The sequence below is a fragment of the Aspergillus ambiguus genome (assembly GCF_047715705.1).
Source record: "Aspergillus ambiguus strain CBS 117.58 unplaced genomic scaffold BDV59scaffold_51, whole genome shotgun sequence".
In the NCBI taxonomy this organism is placed as follows: Eukaryota; Fungi; Ascomycota; class Eurotiomycetes; order Eurotiales; family Aspergillaceae; genus Aspergillus; species Aspergillus ambiguus.
The window spans coordinates 29,974-52,724 of NW_027395564.1; the positions used below are offsets into that span (position 1 = coordinate 29,974).

At 50.6% G+C, this 22,751-nt stretch overlaps 7 protein-coding genes across 7 annotated transcripts; 2 read left to right on the forward strand and 5 right to left on the reverse strand.

Moving 5' to 3' along the window:
- Window positions 1-6,061: 6,061 nt before the first annotated feature.
- On the reverse strand, window positions 6,062-8,532 carry BDV59DRAFT_196216 (thioesterase-like superfamily-domain-containing protein; the record flags this gene model as incomplete). The annotated part of the gene is made up of 6 exons (XM_073692683.1): window positions 6,062-6,100; window positions 6,172-6,711; window positions 6,880-7,063; window positions 7,296-7,299; window positions 7,412-8,216; window positions 8,269-8,532. The coding sequence occupies 6 exons, from the start codon at window positions 8,530-8,532 to the stop codon at window positions 6,062-6,064; spliced, it is 1,836 nt and encodes a 611-aa protein (XP_073543480.1).
- Window positions 8,533-8,967: 435 nt separating this feature from the next.
- BDV59DRAFT_187954 (mitochondrial 37S ribosomal protein bS6m) lies at window positions 8,968-9,779 on the reverse strand. The gene is made up of 3 exons (XM_073691316.1): window positions 9,697-9,779; window positions 9,598-9,629; window positions 8,968-9,485 (listed from the first exon to the last, which is right to left on the reverse strand). Exons 1-3 carry the CDS (start codon window positions 9,718-9,720, stop codon window positions 9,176-9,178), a joined length of 366 nt encoding a protein of 121 aa, XP_073543481.1. The 5' UTR covers window positions 9,721-9,779; the 3' UTR covers window positions 8,968-9,175.
- Window positions 9,780-9,915: 136 nt separating this feature from the next.
- Window positions 9,916-10,996, forward strand: BDV59DRAFT_187955 (glycine decarboxylase subunit H). Its single transcript, XM_073691317.1, has 3 exons — window positions 9,916-10,121; window positions 10,212-10,274; window positions 10,357-10,996. Exons 1-3 carry the CDS (start codon window positions 9,980-9,982, stop codon window positions 10,671-10,673), a joined length of 522 nt encoding a protein of 173 aa, XP_073543482.1. The 5' UTR covers window positions 9,916-9,979; the 3' UTR covers window positions 10,674-10,996.
- Window positions 10,997-11,000: 4 nt separating this feature from the next.
- dscA (ubiquitin-protein ligase dscA) lies at window positions 11,001-13,677 on the reverse strand. The gene has a single exon (XM_073691318.1). The coding sequence runs from the start codon at window positions 13,455-13,457 to the stop codon at window positions 11,049-11,051; it is 2,409 nt and encodes an 802-aa protein (XP_073543483.1). The 5' UTR covers window positions 13,458-13,677; the 3' UTR covers window positions 11,001-11,048.
- Window positions 13,678-13,775: 98 nt separating this feature from the next.
- Window positions 13,776-15,480, forward strand: BDV59DRAFT_187961 (cation efflux family protein family). The gene is made up of 2 exons (XM_073691319.1): window positions 13,776-14,259; window positions 14,329-15,480. The coding sequence occupies exons 1-2, from the start codon at window positions 13,942-13,944 to the stop codon at window positions 15,400-15,402; spliced, it is 1,392 nt and encodes a 463-aa protein (XP_073543484.1). The 5' UTR covers window positions 13,776-13,941; the 3' UTR covers window positions 15,403-15,480.
- Window positions 15,481-15,517: 37 nt separating this feature from the next.
- On the reverse strand, window positions 15,518-16,496 carry BDV59DRAFT_210963 (ThrRS/AlaRS common domain-containing protein; the record flags this gene model as incomplete). The annotated part of the gene is made up of 2 exons (XM_073695696.1): window positions 15,518-16,336; window positions 16,470-16,496. The coding sequence occupies 2 exons, from the start codon at window positions 16,494-16,496 to the stop codon at window positions 15,518-15,520; spliced, it is 846 nt and encodes a 281-aa protein (XP_073543485.1).
- A 5,124-nt stretch (window positions 16,497-21,620) lies between these two features.
- Window positions 21,621-22,625, reverse strand: BDV59DRAFT_135354 (uncharacterized protein). The gene is made up of 2 exons (XM_073687049.1): window positions 22,492-22,625; window positions 21,621-22,439 (listed from the first exon to the last, which is right to left on the reverse strand). The coding sequence occupies exon 2, from the start codon at window positions 22,371-22,373 to the stop codon at window positions 21,726-21,728; it is 648 nt and encodes a 215-aa protein (XP_073543486.1). The 5' UTR covers window positions 22,374-22,439; window positions 22,492-22,625; the 3' UTR covers window positions 21,621-21,725.
- Window positions 22,626-22,751: the final 126 nt, after the last annotated feature.

The following is a 22,751-nucleotide window of genomic DNA, read 5'->3' on the forward strand; positions in this document are numbered from 1 at the left end:
TTTCCCTCCGTCGCCGTAATAGCACCAGTTACTCATGCATGAAGATCCTGACTAGCGCCACGTGCAAGTCAACCATCAACGGCTGCGAGGGACCGTGTCGATCTCCCATTGACCCGATCAGTTTCAAGATAGTACCCCAACTGGGTCGTCTCCGGAGGATAGTGGGACGCTGCTCCTGCAAACTTAGCAACCGCGGCATTAATCTTTAGGCTGTTGCAGTTCCGATGACGCTCTAGGATGGTGGACCCGCATTTGTACCGGTACCAGGGGGGTTAGTCTTTTTTCCTTTTTCTTTTTTGGTCTCTTTGGATGACGCAGGGTGTGGGTGTTGGAGTGGGAAGATACCGAATGGCCATGGTTCGTGGAGTGTTGTGCTCCATTTTCATATAATTATTATTTCATTTTATTTATTTGTTGATTTATTAATACTACTCATTATTTTGGTTTGTTTTTATTTCATTTTATTTTATTCTATCTGATTTTTTATTTCTTTCCGCCCTTTGACAATTATTATCGTCTCCCCTTATTAATTACTCCTGCAATCCCCTGTCTAACTCTACTGTAATAACTGGCCTGTGATAATCGCCAACCTACGATGGAGAATCTACTGGCAAACACGCTTCTGTAACGGCCCGCCATGGGGAGCATAAAGTATATCATTCTCCTTTCGATTTAACTTGAAAAGTGCCGCCAACTTCTGTTGACATCACTCCTTTTCTGTCCATCCTTTGGGACTGCTCCGACATTGAAAAATCATACGTCTACTGGCTCCTGCACATCCTCCCTTCCGCCTACATACCAGATTTTCTTATCCTCTTCGAAGAAATCGAAACAGATCCCGACATATCCTCCTCTCTCTTTCCCCACCCAGATTGACGGATAGCGTTCATGCGGCAAAAGATGTGCAACTATTTCAAAAACTACTATATCTACAGCACCTGTCGGGAGCCCAGCGTCCACATCATTCGGACTTCCATAGACAACGGGGATGGCACGAAAGCGAATCGATGCCCCGAAAGCCCTCACGATCGGTTTATTGTTGTGGTAGGGACTTGTCGACTTTGTTGTTGAGTCGCATATCCCGAGTCGATTTCTCCCGACCTACATTATCAGTCTACCTCGGACTGAAAAACCCTCTTCGCATTCTACCGTCCGTTGTTGCGGCCTGAGCCGACAGTGAGCCCAGGAGTCCACCGATCTCGGTCTGGGTGCGCTTGAAGATGATAATCTTTACGAATTCGAAACGACTATCTGTTCTATTCCAGCGAGCACCCGTCCCTGATATCTCGATGATGTCCGACGGGTCTTTGATATATGCTATATACACCTTTATGTTTGGGAGCTTTGGAATTTCTTTTATTTTCTTCATTTTCATTTTTTAACTTCTTGGGTGTCTTATAAACATTTCCCCCCCCGCCCTGTTTCGATATCCGGATTCCCCTCGTCTACAAAATTAAAGCCGGAAAAAAACACAGACCAAAAATCTCCTGTATTCTCGTATATCATGTATACACGGTGTCGAATGGAGTTAGCAAAAAGCTGGCATTACTAGACCGTGACCGACTTTTCGCCTATCCAAATCCACAAATGGACGGACATCTGCTTCACACTTCATATCCGAGAAAGAATCATATGAGGGGAGAATCACCGCGCCCCCTCACTCACGATTGTATCTGCTGCCTGAGCCCCGGGCTCTAGACGCGTAAATCGCACCACCATCATGACCTGGCCTCGCACTATCAGCAGCATAAATCACCATCACATGCCGGTAAAACTAGTGTCTGAGACTGTCTCCTCAAAGCTGCCCCGGAACGACTCGCAATGGAGCGCGCACATCTGCTACTGCCGGGCAAATCATCGGCGCGGAACCCGACGAACGCTACACAGAACGCCTTGACCCCCTCCTCGCCCCCATTCAGCCAATGTCGCTGCTAATTATTCTAAAAGCCCAGAGGCAACACCATCAAGGGAGGGCATTTATCGAGTCCGTGTGCTGTCTTCTGCTAGAACACAATGGCCGGAGACACCGTTGCCTGCCAAGCGGATATCGTCCTGCATCTACGGGGGTCCAGATGACGTCTGTGCTCACACGCCGCCCTAAAGTGACCGGCCGAGAGATGAAAGGTAATTAATGAGAAAATAAATAATAAGGGAGAGAATGATTGGGCGTGCGCCGTCCTGACTAGGCTGATTTATTTATTAATTTTTTTTTTGGTTTATTTTCATTTTGTTTCTGCCTTTTTTTTCTCTGACTTTTCATGCGATTTTTGCTCATCCCACCCGCCTGCATGCTGGTCGCACGGATATTTCGACACGCCTGGGGTCTAAGCCAGGGTTATCTGATCGGACCTCTGATGGGCCTTTCGTGTATCGGAGGCCCCTAGGTACGAGGGCGGAAAACATCCGTTGGAATCTATTTCCCCTGCTGTCAGGCTTCAACGGTACGGAGTATTTGCTATGTCTCTCCATGCGCCACCTTCGGGTCCCATAATTCATTAACCATGACTCGAGAAACGCTCCTGAACCTGATGGTGTCGCGGCCTCGCGGCCTCTCCGGCTCCAGCCCCCATGTGGCTCCGGTTGTCAGAAGCCGCGACAAGCCGTGGTTACACACATCCGCTGGGGGCGATGCAGATGCAGAAGCTGGAAATTCCACTGGACACTAGACAGGGATCTCACACGGGGGAGGACAGCACAGGAGGTAGGCCCAATCCACCCGTCGACACGGAGACCAACCTCTCTGCCCCCAGGTGGAGATCCATTTGGATCCGGTTTGACAGCCCATTCATGCCCCGCGACGTGCGGGAGGAATTACGCCGTACTACGTACTGCGTACAGTCTGCCAAAAAAAAAAAAAAAAAAAAAAAAAAAAAAAAAAAAAAAAAACAGTACATCAACCTGATATCTTGCATCTTCAAGCAACCGCTCGTCAATCCAGGCTAGAGACGTCAACTCGTTGCTTTGTTTCTGGCTCAGCCCACCCTCGGGCCGAATCTGCATTTGCTGCAGCCTGCAGGGTTTGAGTTGTCGAACGCTACGGTCCACAACACTACTCGCTAGCACGGAGAAAGTATCTACGACATTCAGAACGCACGACAGGGCGGTCTGTCTGCAGCTCGAGAGATCTTAGGCTGTTCTCCACCCTTTCGCCCGAACAATTCGGTATCGAGGGAGTGGGGAACGGGGAAGAAACATCCTAAGGACAAGTAAACTTTTCCCTATAAGTTCTGGCAAGATGGATGCAACGAGAACCGACACCTTAGTTGTCGATCTTTGATCCCTGTTCGGCTAGGTCATTTTATTTTAGTTGTCCAGGAGTCTCATAAGATCCTGGAGTTATACAAACGTTTAGGGGTCTCCCCTCCATTACTCTTTGTCTTTTTCTCGGCATTAGAACAGGTAATGGAGCATGACACGCCATTACACGGTGTTCTCAAGTTTTCTTAGGCCACAATGGCACCGGCCCAGGTGGGCGCTGTCGTAGTGGGTGCTCACTGACTCAGTAGGATACCGAATCTGAACCATAACATCGTCGGCGTCCTATACGCTAGGATTGATTACCGGATGGAGAAGCTCCCAGGGACTCTCCCGCCCAGTTGCATGGCGTGACGCTGCCGATCCAAGCGTCTTTCTGACACCATGGTGACTTCATGTGAAATAAATTGCCGTGGCTTTCCTTTTTTTTCCCTCCCAAGCCAACAGAAGAATTCCAACCTTTTGCTGATGATTCATTTGCTAGGCCCCTGTTCAAACAGGTTGATTAAACTGCACGGTTAAAAACAGCTTCCTTTTTACCCTTGGACAAGACCCGAATTACCCGTCGGCTAGAGCCTGTAGTGTACCCAGAACTAAGGTGCATGGTGCACGCTATGTACTGCGTAGTTTATTCCCCTCCCCACAGCCAGGAGAACCATACACCCTAAACGTGCACCATACTATGTAGACTTCATTATATTTTGGTTCTTTATTGACCGCTGGACCGTCGTACGGACCTAGTAAACAATGCCCAGTAAGTACCTTACGGAGTAGAAAGGCGCCATAAGTACGGAGTACTGAGCCATTTTGCCCCTGACTAGCTTAGTTATTGGCCACGGACGTTTATATCCTTCGATCCTAGGACATTTATAATTGGTTGGGTACGAGTAAAATCAAACGTCCCCATGTAAGTGGATTCACCTGTGGTGCTTAATGTATGCTGAACACAGGGCGCGCAGGGTACATTCTCGCCGATACTGATCAAATAAAAGAGCATTCACGAACGAGGCGGGGCAGTCGATGACGCTGGACCTGGAAGGGACCTACTCGTCCAGTGGGCAGATGTGCTCCTGTCTCCGAGCGCAGTTCGCAACACATCCCACATAAATGACTATCCCCGGTACCGAAAACATCGGATCAGCATGGCCGTCTACTCCAAACGCTGTATTGCGCACAGTGGCCCGATTTTTAGGCCGTGTCGAGTACGAACTAGGGTCACGATCCAGTACCGAACTAGGGGCCGGGAGAAATTGCCGGCGTCATTCCCACTCCCAGACGTCGAATCACCCTAATCTCTATGACTGTCGTGTTCCCTGTTTGCTCGTGGACCCACGGTTTCGATGCACACTTATGCAGGTGCCGATGTGACAGCTTCGCTTGTCGCAATATCATTCCTATATTTCCTCAGATATACCTAGTACTGCGTACATGGCGTTCATTTCGTTACGCGCGCCATGTGACTGCCCGTCGCATCTTTCCCAGCTGTCACTGTGACCCAACGAGGAGTTTCGGAAGAACAAAAAAAAAAAAAGGATCGCAATCGGTCTTGCCCCCGGGCGGTCGAGTAAAACCTAGTTCCCGAACAGTGTGTCGGAGGAATAAACGAAAGCAAACGTGAAACCGAACTACGCGAAGCTAGCCTGCTAGTTGAGGGCTCCGCCTCGGAGAGCCTCTTTTCACAAGCTTCCGAGAAATGCCAGCAGGAACTTATCTGTTAGATGCAGGAATGTACGGCAGTTGGCATCTGGGAGACTCCGGCAGTCCTTATCAGCTCGGACCGGAAAATTAGCGGCGGGATGGGGATTCATCGGATGATTAGCCTGCGCGCATGGGGTGAGGGTCTTGGTGTAGAAGCATCGACGCAACGGACAAATCCGACCCTCCTGCGAGTCATTACATGACAGTTCATGAGAGCTCCTCATGCCCCAACCGAATCGATCTAGAACACGTCAGATCTTTCTTAGAGCCAACGAAATGGAGGGAATCTCATACGGAGGTAGACTCCGGATCTGGAAGTCCTTTCTCGGAATGAAGCCGTGTTGGATTCGTACGAGTTTCATCATGGTGATAAGATGCGCTTCTAGTGATGCCGCCTTCGTTGCTTTCAAAGGGAAATACCTGTTGATCAGCGGGAATGTGTTCTGCACCTGCCTATACGGGAAAGCCGGTAAATACCCTGTCACTACTACGGCAGCTAAACTCCAGGCCACGTCAGTTTAAACTCGTCCAATCCAATATAATCCACGCAGTAGCATTTGGCTAGAGCGGACGATGCACACGCCTGACCCCGACATCTGACAGCCTTGGTGTCGCCGCTGCTTTCTGACAGGTGTGCGTTGGCCATTGCGTTCGCTTAAACGTAGACGAATGCTCGAGCTTGGTAAACCACATCTTGCGTAAGTACGTGCGGGATACTGTCATTTGAGCACGTATGCTATGGTGAGTGAAAGCGGGTTTGCATGGGTTATTACTGGTTTCTATCTCGCTATGATGCTGTGCGTGGTATAGTGATGTCCGTGAGTAATGTCCAGATGACATACCATACGGGATCAGATTGGTTGTTCTTTATGCCGCTGAGGACAAATCTTGGCTACGGCGTATACTATCCTCGTTTTACTATGCCGGTTAGCAAGGAAGGCGACAGGAAAACCGGACATTTCTGGCATTCTTGTCGTCCAGATAAAGTACCGGTTTGAAACAATAGCTGAAAGATACTTTACCTTACGAACCATCCCGCATGCCTGCCGTTGCGGTCAAAAACGAACCGACCCTATTCGTCATTAGACCCGCGTCGACTGCCAGATCCTCAAATCTTCGACTTCGGTTCCCGCACCATGCAATACAGCTGCACTCCATCAGCATGACAAACAAACAAAAGGGTCTAGGTGAGGAAACAGCAGCACGCACCATGCAGACATCATCTCCGTCTCTGCATTCCATCTCTCGCTTCATAGTGTAGCCCATTTTCTCATAGATTTGCACGTTGGGCACGTTCCTTGAGCTCTCCAGGTAACATTTCATCCCCTCCTTGCCCGCCCGGTCCGAGACAATCTCAAACAGCTTCCGCCCAATGCCACCTCCCTGGGCAGCAGGGCTGACAGCAACGATGTTGCAGAAATAGTACCCCCGGGGGTCATCCCAGATCGCACTCTGCGCCTCATGCTGACGTTCCTTCCAGATCCAGTAGCGCCGCGAGTTCAAACCACCCCGACCCCGGTGGCGGAGGTTGTTCAAGCCTTGTCGGAAGGACAGCACCCAGCCTTGAATCCAGCTGTACCAGCTTTCCGGTTCTGCGGACGGGTGAGGCGGGAGCCAGCACGAGACGCCCACAACCCGGGACGACCTGTCACCTTTCAGGGAAGAAGAAGCGGTTTCTTTGGCGACATAGAACAGTGCGTTATTGATTCCCCACAGGCACCGAGCTGCGAGAGAGTCGTAGTTTCTTTGCTTGTTAAACTGTTGGTTGAAACCTCAATCCCTCGGAAGCGCTAATCGGCCATGGCCCGATTGCGACCGGGATGACGACAAGGGTTAGCTTTCCTTGTCTGTGAGTACCCTCTTAAGGCGGACGGATCTGCGATAGGGCTGACATGCTTGTCGGTAGTGGCGGTGGTTAGAACTCACCTGGGAGGAGTCGAAGACCCACTTGAAATATGGATCGTCGGCGAATGCTTGCTGGATCACCTCGATTGCGCCGGGAATGTCAGCTTCTGTTAGCGGCACGACCTCGACTGCCATCACGACAAATGCAATATGATGCGCTTGGGTGGATTGGGAGGATTCAAGATGGAAATCACCGCTGACGAGCCTGCGTGATGCCTCACAAGATGTGTTCTAAGCTGGAACGGACTGGTGCTTTTCAAATTGCTGATGCTGAGGTGACAGAGAGTCGAATCGCAGGAACTGGCGTGATGTTGAGGTGCAGCTGAAGGAAAACAGGATTCCAATCAACTCGAGCGGAGAAGTCACCTGCCCGCCCTCTCTCTTGGGAAGGTCGAAGCGGGTCCCGACTTATCCAACATCCTTATCAGTTTTCCCACAAGACTAGTCAAGTATGCGACAGTCACCTAAGGAATCATATGCAAAATCTATACAATCTATGTCTATACATGCCATAAATGCTATAGCTTCTCCCTGGCCTTTAGTCGCAACATACCATCCTGGTAGCTAGTAGCCATCAATCTCCCATCTGGACTCCATAACCAACTCTCATGGATCACCCGATTTTCCCCAGAGCGGGGTGACCAAGCCTCCTGGATGAACCATTTCTTCGACGGTTCCGCCTCTCCCTGGGCCGTCGTTTCATCCCAGTTAACCATCCGTAGTGCATCACCATGCTCATGGAACACCACCGTGATGGACAAACTAGCCATCGCAGTCCACGCGGTATGGCCCAGCGCGCGAGGGATCAGCAACAAGGAATTCTTGTCGCTGGAGTACATATGCGCACAGGCATACAGGTTGTCGTACTCCCCGGACTGGTCTCTGCGCTTCAGTTCTTCCCGACTCAAAGTAGAATCGCTATCCGGGGAACCCTTGAGTGAGTATTGGGTCAGCTGTCGATATTTGACCGGATTCTGTTGGACATCCGCGGTTAGGTTGAATCCTTTCATGTCGACCTTCCGCACATCCAGCCCAGGGAATTCCCGCTCCGAGAAGTTTCCCTGCTGAATCGCCTCGATCCACCAGTCCACGTCCACACTAGGACTGCGCGGCTGGTCTTCAGGACGCGTCCCTCCAAGGATGGACCGGTAGCGTTCCTGCGCTGACATCGGCTGGTGCCCGAATGATTTCTGCTTTTCGTCTCGCTTGAACGAGCAGAGACTGGCAAAGCAGATCTTGCCGGCCTGTCGGACGTCGACAGCGCGGCTGCAGTACGCATTTCCATCCCGTAGATGACGGACGGTGAAGATGTACGGGACATCTATCCGGCCCGGCAGGATAAATGAGCCCGTCATGTCCTGTTGTTGGCACGGTCAGAGTGTGATGGTGAACAGAGGGAATGAAACACACATGGATGACGAATCCTTTGGGCACCGTCTTCGAAGCTGCATATGCCGACTGAGCATAGACATGACCCCCAAACGCCCTCTCACCCTCTCCAGGCGGGAAGGGCTGTGCGAGAGACTGGAACCGCTCGACCTTTTCCGGTTCATCTGGGTTGGCGTTTGCATGGGCTGGACTATCGAGTTGTTTGAGACTCATCAAGTCAACAAATGAAATTGCATGGTGCAGTTCGTCGCCATCAGAGTCGGTATCTTTATGTTTAGATGGCATGGTAGACTTGCTTGGTACTGTTGGTGAAGCGGCTGCGTAGACGGTTTCGAGAGACGGACCCTGGATCAACGAGGACACTACTCCACCCAGACAGGGATAACGCAAATTTACTTCGATCTGTCGTTCAAAAGCTGGGGGCTGAGAGAGCCCAAAACCTCACGTATATATGGCTGTCGCCTGACGCGAGAATCGGGACTGGAAGATAAATAAGCGCCGACAGGGGTTCGTTCGTACCCAGGGACCTCGGCTGAATCGAAAACGCGGAGTTCCCCTATGGGTTCGGCCCCCAATCCATAGTCGCGCCATGATAAGAACCCAGAAGTGTATCAAACATCTAGGCCCCCTTAAGTCAAAGCCACGGTACGCCGCGCAACTATATCCTAAGGTATGCGGAAACAAGACAGGCAATACGTGTCACGTGATAAAGCAGGCGGATCGAAAAGAGCCCAGATTGATAGTATATTCCAACGGCAACAAAAGAAATTATGCGCCCGCGATGCTGGTATGATAGTACAATGTCATCTCCCGTCCCAGAATAGCCACAATAATGATACACGAAACCCAAACGTAACCCAAAGTTAGAAAGAACCGACCACGACTCTCACCACCCTATTCGACCTATGTCAATCGAAGGAGCGCTGTTCTAGATCGAGTCGGAAATGCTGCGGGTGTTGTTCCACTCGACCTTTCCGTCCACATCCTTGATCTCTTCGAGTTTGTCGCCGAGCTTCACCACCGAGAAGCGGATCATCCGGGGATCGAGGCCGAGGGTTCTCCGGACGGCCGTCTGCACTGCGCCGGACGCGTCGAAGCGCATGATGAAATGTTGGCCTTCGGTGTATCTGGCTTGGTGTTTCGTCGTGGGCTTGGGCAGTCGGAAGGTACCCCAATTCGTATAGCCGCGGACTACGCCGCCGGACCGGAGGACCTGAATGCCGGCATTACGGGCGATCCTGCAGGGTGAGGTTAGATCCAGGGTCCATTTGTTGGAGGCTTCGATGGCAGATGAGATTGAGGCGTGGCAAAGTCGTCGCAATGGGGTGTGGAAAGAAAGATGTGACGTACTCTCGGACCTCATGGAGGCTACCCGGACGGACCTGATAGATAGCAATTAGCAAAGAAAGCTAACAAGGGTGGAATGAGACCATGCGAGAAACCACATACAATGGCAATCAGCTCGTACAACATCGCATCAATGGACTGGGGGAGTGGGGACCAGAGGGCGTCGGAGAAGAGTTGACGACGGGATGAAGCGATGAGATTTTCCCGAGAGACGCTGCGGCCGACGGGGAGCCCCAAGCGCGCTTATCAGCCCACCGCTTGGCATCCGCTATCATCTCTCCGCGGATTGAATTCCTACTTCTTCTCTCCTCCATCTCCCTCCTTCTTCCTCTTCCCCTTCCAATTCACTTCACTTTCCCTCTTCTCTCTCCAACCTCCAGCCAAAATGTCTGCTGTCGCCCGGTCCATTCGCCCCTTCGCCTCGCGCGTGCTTTCTCAGAAGCTCCCTCTCTCCGCCGCGCGCAGGGTTTCGCCCGCAATGGGTTTCCCGCGGGGAAGTATCAGGAGCTTCTCCCAAAGCCCATTCTGTACGAACACCCTCATTTTTGTACTCAGGAGGCCATTGGTATCCTGGATTATAGGGAGAAAGTGCTAATTATTTCATTCCTGCCCTGCAGTGGAGGTGAAGAAGTACACTGAGTCCCACGAATGGATCGAGTTGGCCGACAACGGCAAGACCGGTTAGTTTTCCCTCCGCTCCCCTCTGTGAGATGGAAGATCACCACGCCTGAAGAAGCGGTCTAACGATAATGCCTTCTGCAGCTAAGATCGGTATCACGGAGTACGCCGCCCACTCCCTTGGTGACGTCGTCTACGTCGAGCTCCCCGAACCGGACCTCGAGGTTGGCCCCGGTGAGCCCGTCGGCGCCGTCGAGTCGGTCAAGTCTGCTTCGGACGTCCTTTCTCCCGTTTCTGGAAAGGTCGTCAAGGGCAATGCTGTCCTTGAGGACAATGCCAAGTTCATCAACCAGAGCCCTGAGGCCGACGCCTGGATCGCCGAGATCGAGGTCACCGATGCCGCGGAGCTGGATGGTCTGCTGGATGCTGAGGCCTACAAGGCGACCATCGACGAGGAGTAAATGAACTTATCCTTTAGAAATGAAATGAGTTCAATGTGGATCGCAAGTCTTGTTAGTCATAAAATGAAAGCGCTCAGGCCTAGTTGGGACCTATCACTGGTTGGATTATCTGTTATAGTATTCTTTTGTTATTTTGGATGGGTTGGGATTGCTAGACCTACGTGGAGCCTCGGTGGCTGCACCTTCCATTCAACAGGAAGGGCTTATCTGCAAATGATAGATACATCGCGACATATTTTGCGCTGCCGTAGAGATAATGGAGATGGGTCGAGTAAGGTAGCTGTGACGTGTTACGGTACGAAGCATGAAATGTCCAAAATACACATTCTATCATTCACAAAATAACGTACATTGAACGTTATAGACATGCTAAATCTATACAGGCGGGATGGATTCGCGGCAAATGGGACATTGCAGGCGTAGCCGCATCCAGCTTTCCAGGCAAGTACTGTGGAAAATGTGGCGACACGGCGTGACCATGTACATGCGACGACTGAGAATGCTGGAAGCTCCATCGGCGACACTGTTACCTCCCGCAGCTCCAGGCGCGGAGAGGACAGGTACCTCGATCTCCTGCATGCAGATAGCACAGTCGAACACTGCTTTCTTTCTCTGATTCGACCGTGGTTTGTCGTCGTCTTTCCCCTCACTAGAGGCATCCCTCTCATCTGCCCTCAGTGCTCCAATCGGGAGTACGCCGCCAGACTCAAGGTCCTCTCCGGGTCCCGTAGTATCGCGCACAATCGGATGATAATCGTAAGCAGGGGGCACCCAGCCACGAGGAATAAAGAACCGCGGACCCAAAATGTCCTGGCTTGCCAGCACCCACACCTGGATCCAGATCCAGCCTGCTAGCGCCAGGGCGGTCGTCATATCCGGCCGGACGAACAACACGTTCCCAGGTACTGTCAGGAAATACATAAACGGGAACAATCGAAGAAAACTCTGACCGACTACAAAGTCCCAGCGAAGTGCCTTGCGGCAGTTACGCATCACATTGCGGTAGATCTGAGGGGTCCAGAATGACAAGTAGATGAACCCAAGCGTCCGGGCATAGATCGCCCCCATCCGATTGGGCCACAGGAAAGACCAGATGGAGACGATGAGCATCACAAAGAGGATGAAATAAAACCGCGCATACATGGCGCCGACATCATTCCTTGTTTCCCCGGCTGTTGGTGTCGTGTTGCGAGGTGGCGTCGGCTCCATCTCCTCAGCGGGAGGGTCTTGATCAGGAGTTAGAATAATTGGCGTGGCACCAGAGTCTCGTAGCCGCGCTGTGGTGGCGGGCAGAGGGAGGCTCCCGGGACGTGCTGTTACAGGGTTAGACCGGCGATCTTGTTCTCTTCGTTCCGGGGCCTGGACTGCCCAGATTTCCATCATGAACTTCATGCCAATGTAGCTAACGGAGAGAAAGGTGAGGAAGGAGGACATAGTCATGATCAAAAAGGACACAGCCGGATAGAGCTCCAACAGAAGGAATACGAGGACAAACGCGTCTCCGAAGGCCATGAGCGCAATTGTGTAGAAACTGATTCGGCTTCTGGTGGACGGCGTACATGCCTCTTTGATCTGACGCAGAAGGAGAGCAATCTGTGCCACAAATACTCCGGAGACCAGGAATATTACGCGGGCAGAAAACTTGCCAAATTCTTCCAGCTTCGGACCTATAAGGTACAATCCTTCAGATGGAGGGTATTCCGGTGCCCCCTTGGTCTCGAGAATGTATCCGCAGTCAGGAGAGAACACAGTAGCTGACATGACCATAAGAGGTGGAGCTGGGATGGGTGCACCAATGGGATATCGCAATTCTTGTTCTATCTGCTCGATGACTTGTCTATCAGCAAGATAGTCATTCACCGCAACGGGGTGTTGCTGTAAGTAGACGATGTGTTCGCATTTCGGCGCGGGGAATTCTACCTGTTCCGTCCCGACCAGCGAGGACCAAGGAAACAGGGTAGGAGGCCGATTATGTTTCTCCGAGACGGTGTCTGAGAGTGATTTTATTAGAAGCTGATGGGCAAGATCGTGCGAATCCGGGCTGAGTGTCAAGTGAGGCAGCGAGAAGACCCCGCCGAACTTCTCGCTTGTTGTGCTCATTATGATTCCTCCCGTCTCGGGGAAATGGACCCCAAAAAGCGGTATATACCAAGTGTTCCCCCAGAGATCACCGGATTCCACAGCCAGGGTCGCGCGAATTTCCCGGACATGACCGGACCGTAAACGCAGCTCCTCACCACCACCTTCCCGTAAATCGAGATAGAATGTACCCCCATTACCCGTGACATTCTGACTGAACTCGCGTGTGAAATACTCGTTTTCCAGCATGATAGCCGTAGTATTTAGCCGGGGAATCGCTCTATCAACATGGCGGCGCACCCAGTCGCCCCGCAGTTTACCTGTCGCATTGCGATACACAGGGAGCATCAGCTGGGACATATTGAGGGCGGGGGATGCCTCCGGATCTTCGAGCGCCGGTGGAGGCTTTAATCCAACACGGGTGAAGGCCGATTGTAGTTGATAACGGACCCTGTCCTGCACATCGGGGAGAAGATTCCACGCATAGCTATCGTTCTTCCTGACACCCGAAAATGGGAGCCACCGGTCCGTTGGGGGGTCGAAATCTCCATATTTGGACTCATTCAGCATGCGAAGCGCATTGCGCTCTCTTGCAAGTTCGCGTTGATGTTCCCGATCCTGGACAATCAGCGGGGCATGCGACTGCGAACTCAGAAGAAGATAGAACACAAGCAAGAGGAAAAAGAAAGAGCCGCGGTGATCCATGGATGCCGGAGGATGCCAGGCATCGGAGATTTGGGGGGTTCGGCTCCTCAAAGCAAGCTGCCTAAGTTGGGTGCATCGCCAGTCCAGGATAGGACAGAGAAACCCGACATTAAAAAGGAAGCCGGTCGGAAGTAGTAGTGACGAATGACTCGAGAGATGTTGTGGAGCAGATGAAGGGTCTAGAAAGAGAGGGAGATGGTGAGGGTGGAGGAAGAGGAGGCGGAATCGAATCGATGATGCGACGAGTTGAGTCGAGGCCTGAGGCTGCCGCCCTATCTCCCCGCCGCCTCCTTTCCGCGCTTCCACTCTCGCGGCCACGCTCGTCCGCCCTCCCGCTCCCCATCCTCGGGAGACACAGATTGCTCTTTGCCCTGAGACTGGCTGGTGTAACTCTACCCCATCGGCTTCCAAACCCACCTGAACCTGACCTCAACGCTTTCTCTTCCACGGCGCAGGACGCCAGCCCTTCCTCACATCGGCGGCAATGGCCTCCAACTTACCCATTCCCATTCCTCCGCGTACACCCACTCCGCCCCCCGACGATCCTCCCAATGGTTCAGGCAATACCCCCAATCTGGGAGCCATTCATGATCAGGATTCTCTGTCGCCGTTAGTTGATACCTTTCCTCCGCAACGGTCTCCCTTGGATCCGGAGGATCGCAACCGCCTGAGCCCGACACGCGCTTCCTTCAACCTCAGTCCATCGGACTCCACGGCGCAGAATGGCCAAGGTGACAATGGCGCCTCCGGGCCATTTAATTTTAAACCAGTGACCATGGCGAAGAGCCCGGTTGTGAAGTCGGTACGTTTGGCGCTCCCTTATCAGTGTTGGCGCAAATGAATGAGACTGATGCTTCCATCTGTGGACTAGAATATCGGTCAACGGCGTGGTCACAAATACAAGCACAGTAGTATATCGCATCAGATCTTCCTTGAACCTCCCCCGAGAGCTCCCCTGGCACTACCAAACTCGTTACCTATCCCGACTTTCGCAGAATGTCGTGCCAGTATGTCCAAGGATCAAAAAACCCGCTTCTGGTGGAGCGTCTGCCATATGTTCGTTGCGGCCTATACTTTATGGAGTGCGCATGGCTCTTTGGCCATGACGGCTTTATCACATTTGATTCTCTTTGACTCTCTCGGCGCACTGCTTTGTGTCGCTGTCGATGTCCTCGGCAATTTCGAGGTATGGAAAAGGTCTAGTGTCCGACACCCGTTCGGATTGGAACGTGCAGAGGTGTTGGCTGGTTTTGCGATGTGCGTGCTCTTACTGTTCATGGGAATGGATCTCATCTCCCACAGTCTCCAGCACTTTCTGGAGTCCTCCTCGGGCCACGAGCCACACCACCCGCATGCCCATGAACGCGTTTCTATAGGCAGCGTGGATTTCACTGCGTTATTGGCAATTTCGTCAACATTGGTCTCCGCCATTGGCCTCAAGAATCACGGACGCATAGGGAAAACGATCCGTTTTGGATATATTGAATCACTTCCGTCCGTTCTTAGTAACCCGTCTCATTTCCTAACCCTGTCGTGCTCAACGCTCCTGCTCTTGCTGCCGTTGGTGTCGATTCAGCTCTATAACTGGCTCGATGTCTTCTTGTCCAGCACCATCTCAATCTCAATGTGTGTGATTGGGGTTCGCTTGGTTAAAACCTTGGGCTCAATGCTTCTTATGTCATATTCTGGCAAAGGGGTTAGTGATGTGATCCGCGATATCGAAGCCGACCCGTGTGTTTTTGGCATTGATGATGCGAGATTCTGGCAAGTACATTACGGACTTTGTATGGCAAACTTGAAACTTCGCGTGTCGGGGTCCGAGGAGAATCTCATTCGAGTGCGTGAACGTATATCCAGTTTGATTAAGAATCGACTCGGCGGGGGATATGGGTCTGGAGGCCAGAAATGGGAGGTCTCCTTGCAATTTGCCATAGAGAACTCATAGTTTCTTGCGTCGCAGCCTACGCTGATGATACAATGTACATTACAGATAGACCACGTTGTCTCTAAATATATACAGTTCACATCTTTTCGATCCAAAGCCGCAACTATCCTATAGATTACAGCTGAACAGGCACCTCATAAGACACTCTACTTATTCCCTTCTGCCTGCTGATCTTCCGTATGGTGATATACCCCGTCAACCCTGTATGTGCGACATGGGTACCACCACAAGGATTCGCGTCGATGTCGCCAATCTCAGCTATCCGTACGTTGCCGTTCCCTCCAAGCTGTAGGCCTTCCACCATGTTCAGCGAAGTTTTCTGCACCTTGTTCTCATCCCACCATGATATACGAACCGGAAGCTCCTTCTGCACTAGTTCGTTCACCTTGGCTTCAATCAACGGTTTATGCTCGTTGTAGAGCAGCCCTTCAAACTCCATGCACGCTTCCCCGGGACTATGGTTCGCTTTTACTTTCTTCCTTTCACCAAGTTCGGGGACGAGGAGGCGCATTGCAAGTCCGATGATGTGGCCTGCAGTGTGAAGCCTAGAGTGGTAATTTCGCTTGGTACTGTCAATGCTCTGGCAGACGACCTGGCCCTGAATGAAGAATTGTTCGGCTGCAGGAGAGGTAAAGGTGCCAAAATGGAGAATGTTTCCTTCGAGAGTCTTCCTGACAAGCGCTACGTGGAAGCTGTCCTCCTGATTCGATTCTGCGCCGTCGCCGAGTGCGATAATGCCCGTGTCGCTTGGCTGGCCACCGCCTTGTGGGTAGAACACCGTCTGTTTAGTCACGATTGCAGATTTTTCCGGAGTGATGTTTTTGGCGAGGCTTCTTTCCTGTTCACCCAGTCGGAATATTGGCTGACAGGAGACAACGACGGTTGTCAGCTTCTGCAAAGAAGCGTTATCTAGATAAAGTGCTTCTGTAGGAGCCTGTTTCTAGACGTCAGCACTCATACCTGCCCCAAATATACCAATACGTACCATTTATATCCAGCTGAAAATGAATGTTGCGTATAGGTTGTATCAAGGGCCAGTCATTCTTGGTTTCATGTCGTTCTTTTACTTCTCCACTTGCCCTCCCGTCGGCCATATTAGGAAAGTGGAGCCCCGATTTGCTCCTGTACTCCGTACGGAGGACTTTTGGGTGACGGTGGAGAGACCATGGGCATGGTCTTGTATGGCTCTTGATTTTAGAACCGTGGCCTTTCCACACTACGCATGGCTACCTCGCGCCGCATTTGACTATACCCGATATGTCTCATCTTGTTTAGTGTAGAGATCGATACTCTGATATACTCAGCGCTTATATTAGAAGCACTAGGAGAACATTAGAATAGGCCCAAAACATTTCTGAAAGATTCTTTTTTACTAAACTATTCGGTACCCTCGAGCCAGCATTCAACATTCTTTGGACTAGACTGTACCTCCACATTCGATTCTGTATCGTCAGGAGCTTCTTCCTCATTCAGTACCTCCTATATCGATCCAAGAATGCTGATATATGGGTCTTTCGCTGGAAGGGTACCCTGTCGATCTTAGCCATCCGAATATTCCACGCGTGGCTCCTCCAGAAAGTGATTGTGAGAAGAAATCATACGTATAATCGTCGAGCACGGCTGATGTTCTGTTATTAGGGGAAATTGAAGCTTCGTCTGGAGGCTGGCTAGACTTTTCTCCTAAATCTATAATGGAATGGCCGTTTGTCAAACACATTCCCAAGAATCATATTCTAAGAAATGAACGGCACATTGAGTATGTTTTCGGACCGATAGCTCTGTATCGCAAAGCCGCGTCGCCCCAAATGGTTTCTAGGGCCAGATTGGAGGTCAGTCATGATCTTCGGAGGCTGTAATGAAAAGTAGCCGGCACTCGTCAACGCGGCGGATCAGTTCGCCATTACCGGTCGCTTTCTGCAGTTGAGCCGCGCGTAGGAGTGCCACGCGCGGTGCATTGATTGTCATATTCTAGGACATAGGCGATTGCAACGTCCTAAACGAGTTTCTAATTAATTCTTAGAAATACATTTGTTTATTTGGTAGAGGCCCTAGTATTTAGCCAATAGGCAGGAATTGGCAAGTGGAGTTACGCTCAGTGGTGTCACGCTCTAGCGAAATGCACTGATGAATTCAACTAACCCAACTGACCAGTATAGCTCTACGGGAGCTTAATACCCGACAATCCCATTGACAGGCCCTTAAATTCGAGGTGGTACTTGGAGACTGATAATCTATCCCTTCCATGCTGAAATTCCGTAATCCATCTCCATGGGATCCAAAAAAATATAATTGTCAAGCTGATTTCTTGTGTTCTGATTCACCTTTCCCATGACTGCTGACGGAGAACTACTTGGAATGCTATCGAAAAGTTCCTTTGTGCAGCATCTTCACTACAACATCATGGCCATTTTCTGCAGCGTATGATAGTGGTGCTCGTTGGAGAAAATCTCTGGCGTCGACATCCACTTTCCCGGTGCCAAGGAGCATCTTTACCACAGCGTCGTGGCCATATTTCGCAGCCCATAAAAGCGGCGTTCGTTGCTGAGAGTCCCTGGCATCGACATCCACTTTCCCCGTGTCAAGGAGCACCTTCACGACAGTATCACAACCATTTGCTGCTGCGTATAATAGCGGCGTTCGTCGCTGAGTGTCCTTGGCATCGACGTCCGTTTTCCCGGTGTTAAGGAGCGTGTTAACTACAGTATTATAGCTATTTGCTGCAGCCCATAACAGTGGTGTTCGTTGCAGAAAGTCCCTGGCATCAACATCCACTTTCCCAGTACTAAGGAGCATCTTCACAACAGTATTATGACCATTTGCTGCAGCGTATGACAGTGGTGTCCGTTGTCGAGAGTCCCTGGAATTAACATTCACTTTCCATGTATTAAGTAGTGCCTTTACCACGGCATCATGGCCATATGTTGCAGCCCATAATAGTGGTGTCCGTTGCCGAGAGTCCCTAGCATCGACATCCACCTTTCCGGTGCTAAGGAGTGCCTTTACCACGGTATCATGGCCGTATATTGCAGCCCACAATAGAGGTGTTTGTTTCTGCGAATCCCTGGCATCGACATCAACTTTTCCGGTATTAAGGAGTGTCTTTACCACGGCATTATGGCCAAATTTTGCAGCCCATAATAGTGGTGTTTGTTGCTGCGAATCCCTGGTATCGACATCCACTTTCTCCGTATCAAGAAATGCTTTTACCACGGCATTATGGCCATATGCTGCAGCCCATAATAGTGGTGTCTGTTGCTGCGAGTCCCTGACATCGACATCCACTTTTCTGCAGTCAAGGAGTGCCTTTACTACAGCAATATTGCCATGTTCTGCGGCCCATAACAGTAGTGTATGTTCCCGAGAGACCTTCGCATCAATATCCACATTTAGGGAATCAGAGAGAGTGCTCAGCACAGTATCATGACCATTCCGTATGGCCCATGATAGCGGTGTTTGTTGCTGAGAGTCCCTGGCACCGACATTCACTTTCCCGGTGTTAAGTAGTGCCTTTACCACGGCATCATGGCCATATATTGCAGCCCATAATAGTGGTGTCCGTTGCCGAGAGTCCCTGGCATCGATATCCACCTTTCCGGTGTTAAGGAGTGCCTTTATCACGGCATCATGGCCATATGTTGCAGCCCATAATAGTGGTGTCCGTTGCCGAGAGTCCCTGGCATTAACATCTACCTTTCTAGTGTTAAGGAGCATCTTTACCATAGAGGTATGCCCATTCTTTGCAGCCCGAGATAGTGGTGTTTGTTGTTGAGCGTCCCTGGCATCGACATCCACTTTTCTGCAGTCAAGGAGTGCCTTTACTACAGTAATATTGCCATGTTCTGCGGCCCATAAGAGTAGCGTATGTTCCCAAGAGACCTTCGCATCAATATCCAGGTTTAGAAAATTAGAGAAAGTGTTCAGCACAGCTTCGTGACCATTCCATATGGCCCATAACAGTGGTGTTTGTTGCTGACAGTCCCTGGCGTTGACATCCGCTTTCCTAGTGTCAAGGAGCATCTTCACGACAGTATTATGACTTTTTTCTGTAGCGTATAACAGTGGCGTTCGTTGCTGAGTGTCCCTGGAATCGACATTCACTTTCCCAGTGTCAAGAAGCATCTTCACGACAGAAGCATGGCCTTTTTCCGCAGCGTATGACAGCGGTGTCCTGTTAGTATTATCTACTACCTCAATAGTGGCGCCATTATCAAGCAGTCGCTGGACAGTTGTCTCGTAGCCCTTCTTGGCAGCCGAAATCAGCAATTCACGACGAATATTGTCGACTGAATCGACGGGTGCTCCTTTAGTCAGCTCGCTCGCAACACCTACATGTCCACTGGAAAGGGCGTAGGATATGGGCGTCCCCCCTATTTTGTCTTTTTGGTCGACGCTGGCTCCTGCCTCAATTAAACACCGGACAACAGCTAAGTGTCCATTCCAGGCAGCGTATGAGAGCGGTGTTCGGCCACATATATCTTTGGAGTCTATTATTGCATCTTTCAAGCGTAGTCGTCTGCGGATAGTGTTAAGTGGCCCAGGGCGTTTGATTATCAGCTCCACAACACCATCGAATCCGTTATCCGAAGCCCAAGAGAGTGCTGAACGGGAATCCTTTCTGTCTTTGGATCCTACTGCAGTTCTTTCGTCTCGAAGCAGAAGATCTACTGCTCTCTCAATACCGAAATACGCGGCAATCATAAGTGGTGTAAAACCCCGAGGTATTTTGGCATGTATTCTTGTCCAGTAAACCTTAAACCATGTTGAACGGTTTGAACACATATCGCATATTTCTTTTATGACCGCATCGTCCTTGATACCTGACGACCGGAAGTGGGTAGCCCAGTTCAGAGCAGAATAGTCAAGAAAAATGTAATTATGCACGTAACCAGATACCTTCTTTTGTAAATCTTCGTCTTGGGAGCTGATCTTAAATTTATTAAACTCTGTAAAGCGGAGGTGCCAGAAACAGATCCGGAACAGGATACTGTGGGACTCGGAACGTTTCAGAGAAGATTTCCATATAGGTTGGCTCCTATGCTCTAGAAAGTTATGATCGCCTTCCTGGACCAAAAATTCTTTCGCAGTCTGGTGAAGAAGATATATTTTCTCATTCGTGATAGTCACGAAGAGACCGCAGATCTCTGTGACATATTCATGGATGCGGTCTCCAGGCATGCTATCCAGATCCTTGTAGGACTTGTCGCTTGGTTTCAGAGTCAGCGCAAGGCGCATTTCTGCCAGAGTTAGGGGGCGTGTTGCAGCGACAACAATATGTAGCATTTTCCTGGCTTGATCGGGCTTTGGAACCTTGGCTAGGATTTTCTCGTATGCATCGTGGACCGATGAGGGGATGGAAGAAATAAGATGCTTGATCTTGGTTCTGTCGATGCCGACTTCGCTTTCGATTAACTCCAAAGTGAGATACACCCATAGATACGTCTGGTTAGGGACGCGTCGGAGGTTTTCCAGTAGTAATTCTTCCTCGTCCTGTTCGAGAGATCGCCGTTCTCGGATACGTAAGACCTTGTATTTTATGTAGATATCGATCTCCCGTGCGATCTTCGACCTCTCAGCCTGGCTTTCCCCCTTTAAGTGGACAATAGGTAGCCCTTTAATATCCAGGGGATGGAAGCCGCGGCCGATCTTATCGTAAGGTCGACTTGTTATGAGAAATTTTAAGTTAGCCGTAGTCTTCGTGGCCGTGTCGTAGTATTTCCGTAGGAATTGAGCAAATTTGCGCTGACTTTGGTCTTCGCATTCGTCGAATGCATCAATAATGCATACTAATTCGCCAGCGTTCTCATCTTGTGACACCATAATAAGGATATCCCAGAGATCATCAAGGGAGCTATGAAGGTGTGGTTCATAGTCTTTGAAATGCTTAACAATCTTCTCTGAGAAGAGGACATCCCTTTGTACGAATATCTGATGGAGAATGCATTTGAGAGCGGTACTCGCGCTTTTTTGATCCTGAACATCATCCTTGAAGAAGAAATAGGACCTTGTTCTGGATTCAGAGCTTCGGAGTACAGAGTCCACCAGATACTTTGCTAGCACGGACTTCCCGCAGCCGGGATTTGCAGATACCCAGAGCATACTTGATGATTTGCTCATCTTCCACTTCTGAAACAGGTCGTGGCCTTCGAACCACTCACACGTACCAGGAACTCTATCCGGATTCCTGTTTTTCCTCTCCTGATACGGTATGGTATGGAGGGCCTTGAGAATATTTCTCCGTGCGTTGTAATCTGTATCGGGTGGAACTGACAAGAGGAACGTCAGACTACTGGCATTGAATGCATTGAATCTGGCTAACAATATTGTCACTCCGTACCGAAGTTCATGGTATGAGCATTGTAAAGTTTGCCACTCCCAGAATTGATCTTATGGTCTGAACCACTAATGGTAGATATATAACCCGTTGCCCCAGAAGCGTTATGCTGGACGACGTTTCGTCCGTAGCCCTCCAAATCCGAGTCGGGGACTGAAGAATCCACATTCGCCAACTGATTAATAGCCTCTTCTAGCAGGGTTATCTGCCCCTGCGTAGCCGCCCTGAACAACTGGTTGGTAGCTAAGGCATCCAAAGCCTTCAAGATCCCCTGCATGAGGGTCTCCACCCGATGTGCCTTTCCCATGCGGAGCAGGAAATTGCGATAGAAGGCTAGAACGGATTCATCTTTCGTATTCTTCGCATCTCTTCCAACGCTCTCAAAGATATCCTGCAGCATTTGGGCCTTGTCTTTACAGGCGCTAACTAAAGGCTGGAGGGCTTTCCTCGATGATTCATCCAGGGCCACTCCTTGAAGTTGATCATGGGCCAGACGCAAGGTATCTTGTGCCAGAGGAAGTGTCCGACTCACTTCGTTAAATTCCGTCGGAAGGCCTCGAAGGTGCTGGATTGCACCGTAGGTCGCAGAAACAGCCTGAATGATGGCGATGGTAGACGCAATGACGCTAAGAGGATCCATTGACGTTCTTACGTGACGTTTCGGTCGAGAGGTGGGAATATTGTAGCCACAAACAGACGGAGCGTCCTGTGTTTACCATGAGCCGTTGTGTGAAAAACGATGCAAACATTAGCCATACTTTTCAGCACAATGAGCACTCGACTTTTCTGTGACAGAAATCCTTCGGTGGTATAGGATTATCCGCGAGGCGGTCTTTGCTATTGATCGCAGTTCGGCATCAGCTCAGGGACAAAAGAAAGGGCCCAGTCACCATAGACGGGGGAAGCATGCAAAGAAAGGGAAACCAAAGGAAACTGGACAAGAGACGTATCGAGCGGGAGGCTGGGTTAGAAGTCAGCTGAGAACTACGCCAATTCTGCGGCGGCCATGGTGCTGTCA